The sequence below is a fragment of the Nannospalax galili genome, unplaced genomic scaffold (assembly GCF_000622305.1).
Source record: "Nannospalax galili isolate Female #2095 unplaced genomic scaffold, S.galili_v1.0 scaffold167, whole genome shotgun sequence".
NCBI classification, from domain to species: domain Eukaryota; kingdom Metazoa; phylum Chordata; class Mammalia; order Rodentia; family Spalacidae; genus Nannospalax; species Nannospalax galili.
In genome coordinates, this window is record NW_008358534.1 from 3,809,105 (window position 1) to 3,828,009 (window position 18,905).

Sequence of the window (18,905 nt, forward strand, 5' to 3'; positions counted from 1 at the left end):
GGCAGCCGGGGGCGGGGGCGCGCGACGACAACGACGACGACGACGACGAGGGCGGGCGGCGGGCTGGTAGCGGCGCTGCCCTCCTGGCTGTCCGCCTTGCGCCGCCGGCCCCGCCGCAGTGTGTTTTGTGGACGGCGCCTTCACAGACAGCCCAGTGGAGCCCAGCTCGGCGCCCCGCAGCCTCGGACGCGATGTTCCGCCGGACCTTGAACCGTTTGGTGAGTACCGCGGCTCCTCGCTCCGGAGGTGGACCCTTCGCCAGTCCTCCCCTCCTGTCGGGTTTCTGAAGGGACCGGCGGGACGACACCCTCCCCCCTTAACCTGCTAGCGGAAGCTCTGCGCTCGGGTGGCCGGGTGGGGAGGGAGGCGGGTGGGGAGGGAGGGAGGTGGGGTTCTGGCTGTCCCACCCTGGCGTGCAAGACTGTGGAGCCCGGGACTACCCCGGGGCTCTGAGAGCTCTCCCTCAAGACCGGGGATCGCCCAGGGCGGGAGGTGGGGGGCTCCCCGAGGTCCCTCAGTTTGCCAATTAGTGGAAGATGGCGTTTGATTATCTGGGAGGAAGCTTTCTTTTGTTTCCTCTGCGACGAGCACATGGAGGTAAACTCAGACCTGCCACTGTGGCTCGTAGAGGAGCTGAAGATCCAGCAGGACTCTGCCTCGCGTGCTCGGGAGGCGGCTGCTGACCGGAAGCCCCGCAAACTTTGAGGATGCAGCCCGCACCCTCTCCTTGAGGCCGGGATCATTCCGAGGGCGGCGGGCTGTGTGGGCTGGGGCGGCCGGCCACGCGGGGAGGCTGCGCCAGGTTGCGGAACCCTGCACTGCCATGAGCCCCGCACCACCTTTCCCCTTTCCCAGCCCTCCGCCAGCCCTGGGCAAATGGGACGGCTAACTCTTTGGAGTAACCTGTTTACTCTTGCTGGGAACGTGTAGAATGGAGAAAGTAGGGCCGGTTACTTCTAGGCTGCTGTTGGGAGCAACTTCCCTAATTTCCAGAAGAGGAGGTGGCGGGAATAGGATTTTATGCCTGCCAATGATGTGCAAGAAAGGGTTCGTCTTCAAATGTTGATGCTTCTGTAGTGAAGAAAAGAAGGGATGCCGGTTGCTGTCCCCTGTTCGCTTTAGGAAGATTTAAGAACTTGACAGTTTGGTGACCTTTACTCTAGCATTCCTTATCAGAACATCGCTGATATTTTCTGTAGGTCAGATGAATTTACTGTCCTTTTTTCTACATTTGAAACTTTCACAAATGTATCCTGGCTCACAGTCCTCCTTGTACATCCCCTTCATCATCAGTACTATCATCAGCATAACAGTGATACGTTTTTTGCTAGATATTTATTTCATTCAGAGACATACAGTATGAAGGTGGGACCCGTTATTAACTATGTATCAGGAATCTTGGGAGCCATAGGAAACGGCTTGTGCTGGGTGTTTGGTGGAGCAAGTGACTCAAATTTGTTTCTCACACTGTGCCTGAGACTGTAAAGGAGCATTATACCTCCTGTTTCTCCTTCACATGGGTTCTTGTGATTTTTGAAGTGTTGGTTGTTTCAGGGTGAAGGAAAGCAAAAGGTGACAAGAAAGCTAATTGTAATATTTATGGAAAAGGCAATCTTTGCACAAGGCACTCATGCTAGAAAAAAGCTGATTTCTGGATCATATTAAATCCATTTGCTTAAAATTGATACGTTGAAATCCCATTTTTTAAGGATTTGGATATTTGGAATTGGACAACCTGCCTGTTGGTCGAAAAAAAAATCCCTTTTAGATTTCTCTGGCTAAGCGTTGATCTGCATTGTATCAGTGTAGGAATTAAGCAGTGTTGGCCTCAAAGCTGGGGCATGCAGTACAATTTGCAGCAGTTGTCTAGGTGCCAGCCTGCTAGTACTTTGCATCTCGCCCAGGATCTCCGCAGAGAATCGTTTTTGCTCATACTGAAGGGAGCTTTGACCTCATTGTTTCAACTCAGATGTCCAGCTCCTTACAGTTTCCTGCACAACCATGACCATGGCAAGTCCTAAGAATTTGTTCCAGTGTAGTAAGCTGGAAGGTTCTTAGGAGTTCTGTCTAAGACCTAGGACCTAGAACTAAGGAATTAAACTGCAAATCGTTGGCCTGAATATGCCATCAAACACTATAAAATTCTCATTGGCAGATAGGGCTTTAAATTTGGGGGTATGGGCAAATTTTACATCCCTTAGATTAGTGAACCACATGCTTTGTCCTCTTCTGCCTTGAAGCAGATTCTTTTAGTAGCACTCACCTTTAAATCACTAGACCACTAAATTAAATAGTTGGAACTTGCAGACTTACACAGCAAAGTAGATGTAGTCTAAGTTCTATGCTGTCCTTATAATTGTTTTAATATTTTAGAGATTGGGCTCTGAATTCCTTTCAAAAGTAATTGTTTTGGGGCAGTCATATATGCATCTGAAATAGGCTTTTAGTGTTAAATAAATTATACTAGTATTGATTATAGTTGTGGTCATTGAATGATAGAGGACTGCATCTTAAAACAAAGCTTTCTTTGTATTTTATACCTAATATGGGAAGTAAGCATAGCTTAGAAATCATACCTTCTGTATAGCTGAGTTGTGTTTGTTGAGTCATTAAAAAAAAACCCATTTATTTCCATCTCCCCTGTTTTTGAGCTAAAAGAAATACTGATTAACTGTACTTTTTTTTTTTTTTTTGGTCTCCCTGTAGCCCCAGCTGTCCTGGAACTCACTATGTAGAACAGGCTGGCCTTGAACTCATGGAAGTCCGCTTGCCTCTGCTTCCCTAGTGTTGGGACTATAGGCATGTGCCACATACTTTTAAAGGGTATGGCCATAGCATGACATCTTTGTTACTAATAACTGTCCTTCCTTTCTGATGAATTACAACTTTTGGAAAAAATTTTTGAGGCAGGGTCTCATGTAGCTCAGATGGCCTCAAACTCACTGTGCAGCTGAGAATGACCTTGGATTACTGATGCTCCTGCCTCCACCTTCCAGTTTCCTTTTGACAACCTTTTCTGTTTCTTTCTGCAGACAGTGTCATTCTATAGTCTAGTCTGGCCTGGAACTCCCCATCCTACTGCCTCAGCCTCCTGAATGCTGGCATCACAGATTTGGACCAACATGGTCACGGTTTGATGGTTTAAGTTAGAAAGAAATTGGTGAATTCGGTGTACAGCATTTTCAGATTTAGGCATGTAGGGATTCAAGAGTTATGTCTTAGATACAGTAAAAATGCTACTTGTTCCCAGTTAGTATTTCTGTAAATAGAATAAATAGTGCTAGTTTTATATATTCATTTTATTTAGTTCAATGCATATTATTTAATCAGAAGTCCAGATTACTTGAATCTTGACTTAAGGGTCATTGAACTCCTCAGTGTTATCCTTTAATAAAATGCCTAGTGATTATAAGAATTTTATAGTGTTCTGTAAATTTCATAATCTATAGGCTTAAAGGTCTAACACAGATTTCTCCTTTCTGGTTTATTAAATTATTTCATGCTGAAGATTAAAATAAGATACCTTGATGGAGATAGGTGCTTTTGTCAGGTGAGTACTGTCAGTTTAGCATGTCAGACTGGCATTTGACAGTGGTGTAGATCATTGATAATGAAAACCTGTTACCAGTATGGAAAACCAGAGTAAATTTGTATCACTCATTTTAAAAAGCTCTCAACTGCGTGGGTCCACAAACCATGTAGCATACAGTGATAACATTTTACAGAAAATGTGTTACCAAAGTGACTGGAAAAGGCTTCATAACAAAGAATGAAAATTCTAAATAAGGCTAAAAATGGAAAATAAAAATTAATGAACTGGGTAGCTAATTTATTGCTTTGAGTCCAAGGCCACTTTAGTGAAATCATGTATATGGAGGCAATTAACAGAATTATTCAGGTAATTGCTTTTTTCCAGGAGTAAGGTTTTTGGCTTTCTGGTTAAATTATCAGGGTAATTAAATATATCTTTTTCTGTTTCATTTCCCTAATAACCATGGCCTCTGTGCTGAGTGTCAAATATACTGATTTTATTTTGTTATGCTTTGAAATATAGCTGCATATGCGGATTGTAATATTTTTGCATTTACATAATTATTACAAAAGTCTGTACATTTTGGCTTCTTGAACACTTGTAGATCTGACAGTTGAATTTTCCCCTTCCTAAAGCAACCTTTTTTATCATTTTGCGTTATAATTGCCTTTTAATTTGTATGATTTTCTAGTCCAGTGTTTTCTCAAGTGGGAGAAAAGGCCTAATTCTCTAGGGTACACATCATATGTATATATGTATATATTAATTTTTACTGGGTGTAGTGCATACCTTTAATCCTAGCCCTTGGAAGAAGGCTGGTGTATCTGTGTGTTGGTGGCCAGCCTGGTTTAAATAGTGAGTTCCAGACCAGGTAGTGCTACTTAGTGAGACTCTGTCAAAAAAATAAAATAAATAAATAAATAAATAAACTTCTTTCCTACACAATTGGAGGAGGATCCCAGTAGAGAAAGGCTGCTCTAGACTGAAAGCAACTGGGGTAGAGACAGTTCATAGTGTCTTTAGGTCCTGGCACCATGCCTGATGCCTAGTACATGTTTAATACATACTGTTGAGAGAAGAACTTTTAAATGTTTCACATACATAATCTTTAATTCGTGACAGGGATTTAAAGTAAACCCCTTCAGAGGCTGGAGACATGGCTCAGGGATTAAGAGCACTGACTGTTCTTGCAGAAGACCCAGGTTCGAGTCCCAGCACCCACATGGTGCCTTACAACCATCTATAAATCCAGTTCCAGGGGTATCTGGCACTTCTTGTGACCTCCTTAGGCATTGCATGATATGGGTGCACTTACATGCATGCAGGCAATACACTCATACACATAAAATAAAAATAATAAAGTATTTTAAAGTAAACCTCTTCCTTATCCAAAGTGATCAAAGAATGAGGAGTTCTAGTTAATCGAGGGTATACCATATTACTGATTGTTACAATAAATGCATTTAGGGCTTATGCTATACTGACCATAATATAATCTTAGGTGATTCAGTCATTTTATGTTATTGGAAGCACTATTTCATTCAATAGATACTCAAGTAAGCATCTACTATAGACTGGGCACTGCAGTAGGTCCTGGGGACACATGAGCAAGGTAGACAAGATTCTTATATTCTTGTCCTGAGGTGCTTTAATTATTATATTCATGACTACAGATATAGAAGGCATGGTGACTACACTTATATAATTTGTGGTATACCACAAAATTTGCTCTTTATGAGTAAGTTAATGTTATATACTTAGCAAAATAGATTTTCTACCAAAAATAGATTTTATAATCTGTTATTTTTCTGGTTGTTTAAATGCCAAATTAAAAGTCTGGTTGCAGTTGACACCCTTGATTTGCTTAGCAAATTGCTCTTTTCCAAATAGATGTTAGGTTGACCCACTAAAACTTGAAATAAATTAGTCATTTACAATAAATCAGTACAGCTATTAATATGTCTCTTTTCTTCTCTCTTTAAGATAGAGTCTTGCTTTGTAGCCCTGGTTTGCCTGTTGTTATCCTCTATGAACTTTCAGCCTAGTCTTGAACCCCCTAGGAATCCATCTGCCTGAGCTTCCCAAGTGCTGGAATTACAGGCATGTGCCACCATGTCTGACTTGAAACAAATCTTTATATAGGTAGAACAGATTTTGGTCTCTGCCCCACTTCTGTATTTAAGCAATCCAAAATTGAGAATGACTCCTAAATGTCTTTCACTAAGGGTTTCTTATTTATTGGTTTTGTTTGTGAGTATTACTAATACTTCAGGCTTTCATAGGTACTGTTGAGTGGCCATATATCTGATAGTTTCCAATATTTTTTTAGACAGGGTCTGGCTGGCCTGGAACTCTCACTAGATAGACCAGGCTGGCCTCAAACTCACAGAAATCTTCCTACTTCTGTCTTCTAAGTGCTGGGAGTAAAGAGTGTAGCTTAATATGCAGCTTAATATTCTTAGTGGATGGACTTCTAGCAGAGATGAGATTCGGTTAGGTGAACCTGGCCATTTTCATATTGATACAGCTGTCCAAATGAGCTTATTTCCTCACCCAAGTGCTAGTGGACTGTGCTCTAGGCAGGATCACCAGTGGCCTCTGGAAGAATCACAGATAACTTCACTGTGTCTGCATGATGTGCAAAGAACCAGCTTATTTTGTGAATTCAAATACTGGTTTGCTGAGTGATGGAAAAAGTCAAGGTTGGAGGCTTATCTAGTATAGATGACCAGTTTCTCAAAGACGCAGAGTCATAGGATTCAAAATAAAAACACCCTTTTCCTTCCCAGTGTTTGAGATTCCTATATAACTGTAGTGCTTTGAACAAATTAACTTCTGATGTGGGAAATCCTTGAGATGGGGCGGGGGTGTTTTCTGGTTGGATGGAGGAAGGTTCCGACTTCTTCAAGAAAGTTGGGTGCTTTTCTCAAGTTTATTTCCATCCACTTAATGTGTATTTTCTTGGCCTTGTGTAAGTGAAGATCAGCAGTAATCATAAAATAAACATATTAGTACAGCTGCAGCATATGTTAACATTACTGCAGATTAATGATGAATGAGTGTTCAGCACTGCAGATATGGGCGTGGGATGTCCTATGCACATTGGCAAGCAGCCCCTCAATTACTGCAGTGGATAGATGGATTGCTGGTTTGGCTGACTTCTTGATTATAAAAGCAATGGTTTATAAATGGTTTTGGACTAGCAATATCCCGTTTAGGAGGTTAATCTGCATTTGTAAAGTAAAGACTCTCATTGATCTCTTGTCCCATATTTAATAGAATACAGGATGATTAGTGAAGTGTACCCTAAACAGGTATCATTTGTTTCTTTGGCTCCTCTATTCCGTGTTATCTTGAGGTATTAAGGAGATGGCACTTTTCCTAGTTTCATCTCTTCACCAATATGTTCTCAAGAAAATCAGAACAGTGTTCTTGGCAATGATTTTGCACGAGCATGGCATCAGGTAAACAGCAGATATCCAGTGAGTACTTGTGAATTGATTTGAACTGAATTGACAACACAAGGTAAGCCATTGATAACTGGTATAAAATGACCAGTTGAAGAAACAGCCACCAAGAAACCTCTGTGTTTTTGACTGAGTTAAAAAAAGAATAAATAGCAGTGAAAGTAATATCTTTTTCACTGGACGGTATGCTACGCTATTATTTTGAATGAGAAAAAATATTTGCCCTTTACTGAGACTCTTTTCTCTATTCAGCAGAAAAATAGCCCTTTCCCTTTTCTTGGCATTTCATAAAACACTGCAATTAATATACTATCTTCAACTTGTAAAATTCTAAGTACATCTGTATGCTTTGTGTTAAGTTTAGTTGATAACGTTTATGGTTTCTGATGCCACCAACACATCAGATTTGTTTTTGAAAAACAGAGCTTCAGTGTTAACTCCAGAAGAGCTTTGTTGTATCCTTATTTGTTTGTTTGATCGGTGGGTTGGTTGGATTTTTCACACAGGGTCTCACTATGTAGCCCTAGGAACTGGCCAGGAACTTGCTCTGTAGATCAGACTGGTCTTGAACTCTGAATCCTCTGGCCTTAGCCTCCCAAATGTTGGGATTATGGGTAGATACCACCACGCCCATCTCCTTTATGTCATTTGACTCTTTGTGGTAAGTATACTTTATTTGGATTCAGGATATCCCTTATTTAGTGGTTAGAATGTAAGGTAGCACAAAGGCAGAACAAATTTGGCATGGTGGTTCACACCTGCAATTCTAGCACTATGGTGGTGGAGGCAGGAGGATCAAGTGTTCAAAGCTAACCTCAGCTATAGCAGTAAGTTCAAAGATAGCCTTGGCTATTATATATATATGGGGAGAGAGAGAGAGAGAGAGAGAGAGAGAGAGAGAGAGAGAGAGAGAGACTGACTGTCTCAAATATCTAAATTGGGGGGGTGTCAGACGAATGGTGAAGGATTTGCAGTTGTATTGTGAAATAAGTCTCAAACTTGTTAAAAGGATTAATAAAGTCCTACATTACAGCTTACTACTTAGCTGAGAAATTGGGCACTGCAGGCTGTAGCTCATATACAGCAAAAATTTTTTTTTAAAATTTTCTGTACTGGGAATTGAAGATATGGCAAGCCTTTTACCACTAAGTTATATCGCCAGCCTATTCTTTAAATTTTTGTTTTTAGTTTTTCTAAGTTTATTTATTTTATTTTTTAAAGGAGCTTTTAAATTTTATTATTTTTTATTTTATGTGTATGTGTGTATTGCTTGCATGTAGGTAAGTGCACCCGTGCTGTGCAATGCCCATGGAGGTCCGAAGAGGCTGTTGGATCTGCTGGGACTGGAGTTAGGGACAGTTGTCAGCTGCCATGTGTGTGCTGGGATTAGAACCCAGGTCTTCTGCAAGAACAACCAGTGTTCTTAACCACTGAGCCATCTCTCCAGCCCCAGTTTATTTTGTTTTTATTCTTTGTTTTTGAGTATTTTGCCTCCATGTATGTTAGTATACCATGTGCATGCCTAGTGCCCAAGGAGGACATTAGATACCTTGGAATTGGAATTAAGGATGGATATTAGCTATCACTCAGATGCTGGGAAACAAAATCCAGGTCCTCTAAAGAGTAGCCAGTACTCTACCCATTGAGCCATCTCTTCAGCCCCCATTTCAATTTTGAGACTGAATTTTACCATGCTGGCCTTGAACTCACATTGTAGCACAGGCAGACCTTGAACTTGCAATCCTCCTGTCTCACTCTCCTAGTAACTGGGACTACTGTTCTGCATTATCAGGCCTGGCTCAGAGTATTTCTTTAAATGTGGTCCTTGGGACCACTTACATAAGAATTATCTGTGGTGCTTGTTATAAATATAGATTTCTTACCCTCAAACCTACTGAACTCAAAGCAGCACTTTAGCAAGTACTCCAACTGGTTCTTAGGCTTGCTAAAGTTTGGGAACATCCAGGTATTGTATAGGAAACACCAAAATACTTACTTTAAAGTACGCTTTGTATTTACTACTCTGTACTTCAGTTTCCTGATCTATAGAATAAGAATAACAATACTTCATAAGGTTATTGCATAAATATTTGCTATATCATGCAACACTAACTTACCCTCAGGTTCCATAGTTCACTGGCAGGAATTTAGGTCTTAGTATATAGATATTGCCATTGTTGTTAAGACAGTAAAAGGTTGCAAAGCGAAGTCAGCAAAGAGAAAAGATGAATGGGACAAATTCTGCAGGAAACTACATACAGGTTTCCAACAGTCCTTCCACATTGAAATCACTAAGGGTTTACTTAATTCCTTTAGTGAGTTGTGACACCTTGTGTAAAATGTCTGTCAGGAAACTGTTCGTAACTTTGTGCCCTGATTTCTTAATTTGGGACTAGTCATTTGGGCACCCTAAAACTGTTATGCACACAAATTTCAAACTTGTGGAAGGAAGCAGATATATGGCCTAAATATTATTTATACAAAAATTTTCAGCACACCATACTACTTTTTTATGTTGTATTATTTTTATTTTAAGTGTATGAGTGTATTGTATGTATGTTTGTAGGTGCACCCTTGTTGTGGAATGCCTGTGGAGGTCAGAAGAGGGTGTCAGATTCCCCTGGAATTGGAGTTAGGGATATTTGTGAGCTGCTATGTGGGTGTTGGGAATTGAACCCTGGTTCTCTGCAGGAGCAGCCAGTGCGCTTAACTACCGAGTCATCTCTCCACCCTGTTTTTTATTTCTTGACACAGGGTCTCCTGTGTAGCCCTGGCTGTCCTGGAACTCTCTACACTAGGTTGCTTTCAAACTTCAGGTGATTCTTTTGCCTCGGCCTCCTGAGTCCTGGGATTACAGATGTGTGGTCACATCATATTACTCTTACCAGTTAGAGTGATAGAAACGCTCTTGAAATACCCAGTCACCAGCCAAGGACTAGCCTTAGAATCAGACCTTTTTAAGAATAGCAATCTCTGTTGAGTGTGGTGGTAATCCCAACACACACAGTGGCAGGCAGTTTTCTTGCATTTGAGCCTGGCCTTCATAGTGAGTTTTAGGCCATCAGGGCTACATAGTTAGACCTTGTTTCAGAAAAACAAAACAACCCCAAAGAATAGCAATCTCAGACTTTCTATGATTACTCTGTTATATACTGTTGCTATGAAATAGTAATATTGGAGAGAAATGACGTTCCCAAGGTCATTAAACTAAGCAGCAGAGTTGAGTCTATATCTGATACTTCTAGCAATCATACCTTTTCATTGCTATCACTGCCACACATCCAAATTATGAGTCATTTCTTATTGTTGACAGCATTCACCATTTGTCACTTGCAGCAGAAGAGCAACCTGGCGGTGGTAAATTGATGTACCCAGTGGGGGAGCCAGGAAGTATTGATGTTTCTGCCAGTTTAGCGTCAACACTTGCTGGTTTCCTCTCTGGAGCATCACCAAGTTCGTGGATTCCTTCCTATTTGGACTTTCATTACTGCCCCAATCTCTCCTTGTTCAGTACATTTGTTCACCTTCTCAACATTTCATTTGCACCTTTCCCTTATCCAGTTCTATACATGGCTAGCTCTTAGTCCATAGGCACCAAATGTAAAGATTCTTTTAGGCAAAACAGTTCCACGTAGCAAGTATATCAAAGAGTGTTTTTGTTGTAATCTAAAAGGGAAAAAAACGAGAAAAATTCTTGGACTAACAAGTGAATTTTAAAGCCATATTTACAAATAGTGTTTTCTTCCAAGATGAGTTTTGTAATAATTGAAATCCCCTGGAAGAGCTCTCTGATTTGTTTCAAATTTCAGCCTATTTACTGTTACAAAGGAAAAATAACAGTTCTTTCCTGATTTGGGCAGGGAATAAACAAGGAAACCACATTTGAAGAGTCAGCAATTCTGCAGATCATTAGGGAGCAGAAGCCAGTAGGGAATTGTCACAAATAACAGCTGGGTAGAGAAGATTATGTAAGTTACACCTGTTGTGTGAGCGGTGGGGATGTCCTTTAAGCTTCACAATTAATGTAGTTTGTGGTAGTATGGCTTAAGGGATCTATAGTATAGTCAAAATTTAGCTTTTCTTCTTTTCATTTTTTAAAAAAAATTTATTATTTTTATTTTATGTGTATGTGTGTATTGCCTGCATGTAGGTAAGTGCACCCGTGTCATGCAGTGCCTGCGGAGGTCAGAAGAGGCTGTCCAATCCCCTGGGACTGGAGTTATGGACAGTTGTTAGCTGCCATGTGGGTGCTGGGATTCAAACCCGGGTCTTCTGTAAGAACATCCACTGTTCTTAATCACTGAGCCATCTCTCCATCTCCACTTCTTTTTATTTTTTATCTTATTTTAAAGGAGACATGGGCTGGGGAATTGGCTCAGTGGGTAAAAGTGCTTGATTGATGATGAGTTCAGACACTCAGAGCCCACATAAAAGCAGAATACAGTAGTTTAAGTGTATAATCCTAATACAGCCCTACTGGGAGATGGGAGGCAGAAACAGGAGACTCTCTAGAAGAAGCCTGCTTGCCAAAGCTGCCAAGAGACCCTGTTTCAGACAAAGTGGAAAAGTGAGGACTGATACCCAAAAGTTGTCTTCTGACCTCCACGCATGTGCAGCTGCACCTCCCACACAAACATGGGCGCACACACGCAGACACACACACACACACACAAACACAAACTCACACATAAATTCACATATCACACACATACTCACAAAAGGAGAGAAGCTCTATTGGCTGGAGTAACTGAGACTGTAGGTATGTGCCACCATGCACAACTTAGGCTGCTTTTTTAAAAGCCTATGAGACACCCGTTTTCTCTGTAGCCCCAGCTGGCCTGGAACTATGTAGAACCAACTAGCTGGCCTTTGGTTTCACAGACATCTGCCTGTCTCTGCTTCCCCAGTGCTGGTGTTTAAGACATGTGTCACCCTACTCAGTGCACAAGCTTTCTTTGAATATTCATGCCCTATTAGGGGCCACAGAGGATATAAGGTACAGTTCTGTTCTTGAGACAGAAGATATACGTATAGGATCAATCCTTATAGGAGTCCAATAGGTTATCAGTGTCCTTTTTTTGGACTTTTTGAGATGGGGTCTCCCTGTAGCCCCAGCTGGCCTGGAACTCACTATGTAGACCAGGCTGCCCTTGAACTCACAGAGATCTGCCTGCCTCTGCCTCCCGAGTGCTAGGACTAAAAGCATGTGTCACCACGCCTGACTCTTTGTTTTGATCTTTTGGAGTCAGGGTATCATGTAGCCTAGGCTGATCTCAAACTCCTGCTCCTTTTGCCCAGTGTTGGGATTATGGGCAAGCATTCTGGTCATCATACCTGGCTATGTCCTCTTGAGTAGCAAATGCACTAAGTACAGTAGATATTTGGAAGGAGACACTGGCTCTTGTTCTAGCTGAAGGGGTACTAATCCCATTTCCCTTAACTCCACCCACATTACCTAACTGATCTCCCCAAAGTGCCACCTCTTAATAGCATAGTGGGTGTTAGGATTTCTGCATATAAATTTGGCAGGACAAAGACACAAACATCTAGTTTGTAGCACAGCAGGATGTTTGCAACCTTGATTTTCAGTGCTTTATGTTTCCTATAGTAAGGTTTAGTTTATTAGAGGGCATACTAAAACTTGAGGTAATTTTAGGTCTCTACAATAGCTGTACAGATCTCAAACTTGTTTCTGAAAACTACAACTCCAGTGCCTCTTCTGGTTTTGAGCAGTAAGGTAGGGACTGGAATGAAATTAGCATTTGTGATGGTAAATCACTGCTTCATACAGAATTATGTGACTGGTTACTTCAGTCGTGTGGCTTAAATGATGAGTATACTTCCAGAAAATTACTTCATCAGTCCAGAGTAGTGATTTCCTGAGTGCTGAGAAATGTTTGTTTTAAAAGCTGAGAATAAAACCTTTGTTCAGGAGCACATTTAACACTTGTGTCTTATTTCTATTAGATAACATGGCTACGAATAGGTATTCAAGACTGAAGACATTCTGAATTATTAGAATAGAGCATGAATTACAACTTTTTATAATCATCCAACTGATGCCGCTTTCTCACTATTGGCACTCTAGTCCAAGTCATCTGTGTCTTTCATATTTGTTGCTCCTCCAGTCTTCTACCTTTCAGTAACTGGCATCATCTCCTCCCTAGGTGTAGAAACGAGACAAAGCAGTCATTCTTCATACTCCCTTTTCTTTTTCTGTCTATATATATGTGTATGGATATTTATATATATATGTGTAATGGGTGCACAGGCATGTGGAAGCCAGAGGTCAACCTTGAGGTCAGCCTTGAGGTCAACCTTGGGTGTCTTCCTCAGGAACCATCCACTTAATTTTTCTTTGTTTTTTTAAATATTTTATTATTTTTATTTTATGTGTATGCATGTAATTGCCTGCATGTAGGTAAGTGCTTCCATGTCATGCAATGCCTGTGGAAGACAGGAGAGACTGTCAGATCCCTTGGAACTGGAGTTACAGACCTTTGTTAGCTGCCATGTGGGTGCTGGGATTCAAACCCTGGTCTTCTGCAAGAACAGTCAGTGTTCTTATCCACTGAACCATCTCTCCAGCCCTGGTCCACCTAATTTTTAAGACAGGGTTTCTCATTGGGTCCTGAAGCTCACCAAGGAAGCTAGGCCAGCTGACCAATGAGCTCCAGGGATCCACCAGTCTCCAGCTCCCCAGCACTGGGATTATAACCATGTACTACCACACCTACTGTTCTAATTTGTTTCTCCATTGCTGTGACAAAATACTCTGACTGATACCAGCTTGGGGAGGAAAGGGTTTATTTATTTGGTTTACATCTCCTGGGTCACAGTTTATCAGGGAGCCCAACACAGGAACTCAGAGTAGGAACCTGGAGGCAGGAGCTGGAGCACAGGCTATTGAGGAGTGCTACTTACTGACTTGCTCCCCTGACCCGTGCTCAGCCTGCTTTCTTATACAATACAGAACAACCTGCCCAGGTGTGGCACTGCCCACAGTGGACTTGACCCTCCCACATTACTCAGAAATCCAGGAAATACCCCCACAGACATGGCCATAGGCTAGTTCAATGGAGAAAATTCCCCAATTGAGGCTCCCTCTATCCAGGTGTGTCAAGTTGACAACTAAAGCTATCCAGCATACCTGGCTTTTTACTTGGGTGCTAGGGATCAAACTCTTTGTATGGCAAGTACTTTACTAAGTTAGCCCCTTAGCCCCTTGCTTTTCTTTTCATCTACATTTAATCAATCAGCAAACCTAATAGTTTTCCATATCTGAAAGTTTTTCAAATCTCAATTCTTTTCATTCCCATACCATCCAAGCTCAAACTACTACTGTCATTTATCTGGATCGTTGCAATAGATGATCTTATCCATTCCTGTGTTCTTCACTTATCCTCCGTACAACACCAGAAGTACCTTTTACACATGCATACCTGAAAGCCTTCAGTGACTTTACATTGTTCTCTATTTAAAGACTTTGCTGATATTGCTCTTATTATTCCTCACTTCCTGCTATTTCATTGTAAAAACTGAGATATGATTCATATAACAAATTCATTATTTTGACATATACATTTAAGTGAGTTTTAGCATATTCATGATATTGTACATCCATCTAATTTCAGTATACTTCCACCATCTCAAAAGTGAACTGTGTGTTTATCAGCTTTTAATCCTAACTCTGTTTCCTCCTGCGCCTCTGATGGTCTCCAATCTGCTACCTCTATTGATTTTTCCCAATTCCAGAAATTTTACATTAATGAAATCATCCATCTGAGTTTAGTGGCTATACTTCTAGTCCTAGAATTCAGGAGGCTGAAGCAGGAGGATAAGTTTGAGGTAGGCCTCGTCTATGTAGTGAGACTCTGTCTCAGAAAACAAAAAACAAAAACCCAACCAAACAAACCCCAACAACAATCAACCAGCAAGTAAAACCAAAAGTATGTTTGCTGTTGGGATTGCTTTTATTTAGAATATTTTCAACATTCTATCACACAGTAGTAGCATGTATCAATACTTCATTCATTTTATGTCTAAATAATATTCCATTACATGGACATACCACATTTTATTTTTTAAATTTTATGTGTATGAGTGTATTGCTGGCATGTAGGTAAATGCACCCCTGTTGTTCAGTGCCCGCAGAGGTCAGAAGAGGGCATTGGAGCCTCTGGAACTAGCAGTTGTTAGCCACCGTGTGGGTGCTGGAAATCAAACCCAGGTCCTCTACAAGATCAGCCAGTGCTCTTAACTATGGAACTATCTCTCTAGTCCCTATATTTTCTTTCTCTTTTTTTTTTTGTCTTTTTGAGACAGGGTCTCCCTGTAGCCCCACCTGGCCTGGAACTCACTTTGTAGACCAGGGTGGCCTCAAGCTCACAGATCTGCCTGCCTCTGCCTCCTGAGTGCTGGGATTCCACAGGCATGAGCCACACTACACCTGGCTCTCCAGTCCCTATATTTTCAATTTTTATGATTGTATTAGAGTGGAATTGCTAGATAATACTATAATTGTGTTTAACTTTTTCAGGAACTGCCAAGCTTCTTTTTGTCCTCTTTTTTTTTTTTTTTTTTCTTTTGAGACAAGGTCTCACTTTGTATCCCTAGCTGATCTGGAACTCTTTACATAGAAGGCTGGCCTCAAGAGTTGTGTTAATTTTTCTGCCCCCGCCTCTAGAGTACTGGAATTGTGGGGATGTACCTCCACACTTGGCTTATATTTATTTACTTTATTTTATTTATTTATTTATTTTTTTTTTTTGAGGCAGGATCTCTTGTAGCTCCAGCTGACATTAAGTTTCTGATCCTACTGACTCCACTTCCCCAAGTCTTGGCATTATAGCCATATGCCACCACACCCAGCTTAAACAACTTTTTCATTGCAGTTAAAAACACATAACATAAAATTTACCACCATAACCCTTTTAAAAGTGCTGAGTTGAATAGTGCAAATGTATTCACATTGTATGCAACAACGCATCTATAAAAGTGAAACCTATTAGTTCCCCATTTGATTTCCTCCTTTTATTATTTATTATTAGTAGACATTTGATTTGTATACGTGTTTTACGTACTTATAGTCAAGTAGAAGTTTTTCAGGAAAATAAAACTGTCACAAATGGAAAGAGTTTAAGAAGCCCCAAATTAGACATTTATAACATTGATTTTTCTTGAACGATTTTATTACTATGTGAACAGTACCTACTTCATTATAAATACCAAATGGATGAATACAACTTTTTTTTCATTTTATTGGTCCCTTTGATAAAATTTTGCATTTGTTTTTTAAAACAAGGTTTCATGTAGCTTAGTCTGGTCTCATACTCACTGTGTAGCTGAGGATTGATTATATTGAACTCTTGATCTTCCTGCTTCTACCTTCCAGGTGTTAGAATCACAGTTGTACCCTAATTTTTAATCTAGATACTTTACAGGTACTTGTTTAAACATTTTTTAATTTTTATTTTTAATGGTTTATTTTTATTTTGAATTATATGTATCTGTCAATATGTGCACATGAGTGTAGGTGCCTTTGGAATCAAGAGACATTAGATCCCCCAGGAATTGGAGTTACAGGTGGTTGTAAGCCACTGATGTGATTGCTGTGAATTGAATGTAGGTGTTCTGGAAGAGCAGCATGTATTCTTAACTGCTGAGCTCTCTCTAGCCCTTTTTAAACATTTTAAAAACAGCCTTACTGAAACGTGAATTGTTTGTGAATGTTTTCTAATTTTAATGAGTGTTAGATATTTGGAAATGATAGTATTGTCTCAGTTAAGCCCTTATCACATGGAAATGGAAATAATTTTAGTTTATTTGTGTCAAAATTTACACTGGGGCTTTTTTGGTGCTGGAGATTGAACCCAGAGCCTCACACATGCTAGTCCTTATCAGTTGCTATACTACTGAGTTACAACCTCAGTCCTCAAACAGGTATTCTTTATCTTTTTTTGGTGATTTTTGCCTTCACTTAGGCAGCTGTGTTCTATTAAGATGCCTGTGTGCAGAAATAATTATTTTAAACAACTTTGAATTACTGATCCATGATTTTATCGATAAACTGCAGGTTTATAGAGTTGTGTCAGCTGTAGATTGTTCTTTATGGCCTCTTATGATTAAGTATAACAGCAGAAACTAGTATCAGGAACTGTTGTGTTTTAGAAGCATTAGTTCCTTATATACATTACATTTTTCATTAAGATTCTATAGAGAAATAACATCAGTAGGATATATACTTAGAAAGAGGTGTATTATAAGGAATTGGCTCGCAGAATTATTTAATCTGACAAGTCTTAAGATCTGCAGCTGGAAAGCTGGAGACCTATAAGCTAACGTGTAAGTTCCAGTCATGAGGGGTATTAGGCCCAAGTTCCAGGATGGAGAACCACTGTTTCAGTTTAATTCTAAAGGTAGGAAAAACAGATGTCCCAGCTTGAAGGTCATCAGACAGGAAGTGTTCTTCTTTACTGTAGGGCAGGTCTTTTCAGGCAGTCAGCTGATGAGATGAGGCTTACCCATCAAGTTGATACATAAAATTACCCTTATGTCCCAGGATCATGTGAAGATGAATGAACAAATTAAAAAGGTCTTTAGATTTCAAATAGTAAATAATTACAGTTTGCAAATCTTTTCATCTGTAAAATGGCTTTGGTGTTTTATAGTCTTCAAGGCTCTGAGTCCTAGCACTGGTAGAAGAGTTTATAGACCATGTAGAAATGCAACTTCTTCATTACAGCCGAGGAAGTGGACAGAGAGAACATGAGTGGTTTGCCAAAGCTTTCTTAATGAATGGGAGCTCAGAAGTATGAGATGCAGAAATACAGAATTTCAGGCTCAGCCCTTTCACCTGTACCTTAATTTACTCTTCTTTCTCAGCTTTAGAATTCAGTACTATGATTTTAAGTCTCACAGTCTAGGAGCAAATGTCATTCTTGCTATTGTCTATTGAGTTGTTCACCTGTTTCTGCTTAAAATATCAGACTTCTGAGTTCTCATGCCTGTTCTCTGCCTCAAATTTCAGTTTCTCTACCAGTAGTAAAGAGTTTGAATTGAGCATCTGTACTTTGAACAGAAACATTGACAAATTTTAGAAAAAATACTGTTCAATGGCTTTTAATAGTAGCTATGCTGTTCAGTTTTACATTGGCCTGAATGATTGGGACTCAAATGAGAATACATGTCTTTGTTAGCACTATGTTCTAGAATTAAACTAAACGTTATTATATTATTTGCTTAGCAAACAACACTAATGGAGGGAACTGTTATGGTGCTAGAATATTGTGGGTAGGCTTCCTAGTGAGCAGGACCCCTGCTTTTACCAGTGGCTACCTGTAATTATTCCAAAAGACACTTTTACTCATCTCTATTCATGAACAGTTACCAAATGGTAGAGAAAGGCAGTTCTTGAATTGGCTCCCTGAGTAGCAGCTGCCAGAACAGTAGGAATAAGATAGGAAGTAAGTGGGTTGTTCATATGTATATGTTTGAGAACCAATAATAATTTAGTTGAGCAGAATTGGATGTTACGTTTATTATAGTCTGTGATTCAACCAAAAGAATGGCAGCCATAGCAAGAGACTCGATTCATGAAAGGGATCCTGTAAATAAATTTTATTTTAAAAGTCATTATCATTTGTTAACTTAGGTTATACTATTGACCTTGATGAAAAATACAGGAGAATAATTGTAAGTTAGTGTAATTAAAGTATTCTTATATAAACTCGATGTGTTACTTATAAAAGATACTAATGAAGCCATGTAATCAAAATAAATTCAAATTTAATCAAATCAGAAGACATAATTAATTTGTAGCATCTGTGTTTAGAATTAATAATTTTAAGTAATTATCAAATTCTCAATGCATTAACAAGTATCTCTTAGTTTCTAATGTGTGCCTA

The 18,905-nt window shown here is 39.9% G+C and overlaps 1 protein-coding gene across 7 annotated transcripts in view; it reads left to right on the forward strand.

Annotated features, from left to right (window-relative positions):
• Positions 1 to 18,905, forward strand: part of Atp11c (ATPase phospholipid transporting 11C) — a 261,713-nt gene that overhangs the window by 1,087 nt on the left and 241,721 nt on the right. For 4 of the 7 annotated variants that reach the window (XM_029558012.1, XM_029558008.1, XM_029558013.1 and 1 more), the window contains exon 1: positions 18 to 218. Coding sequence is in view for 6 of the 7 variants with exons in the window: in XM_029558008.1 (XP_029413868.1) it covers positions 192 to 218 (27 nt within the window). In the remaining variant the exon portion in view is untranslated. Of the gene's footprint in view, positions 1 to 17; positions 219 to 18,905 lie in introns of those variants that run through there. The other 3 variants (XM_029558010.1, XM_029558009.1, XM_029558011.1) reach the window with 1 other exon arrangement.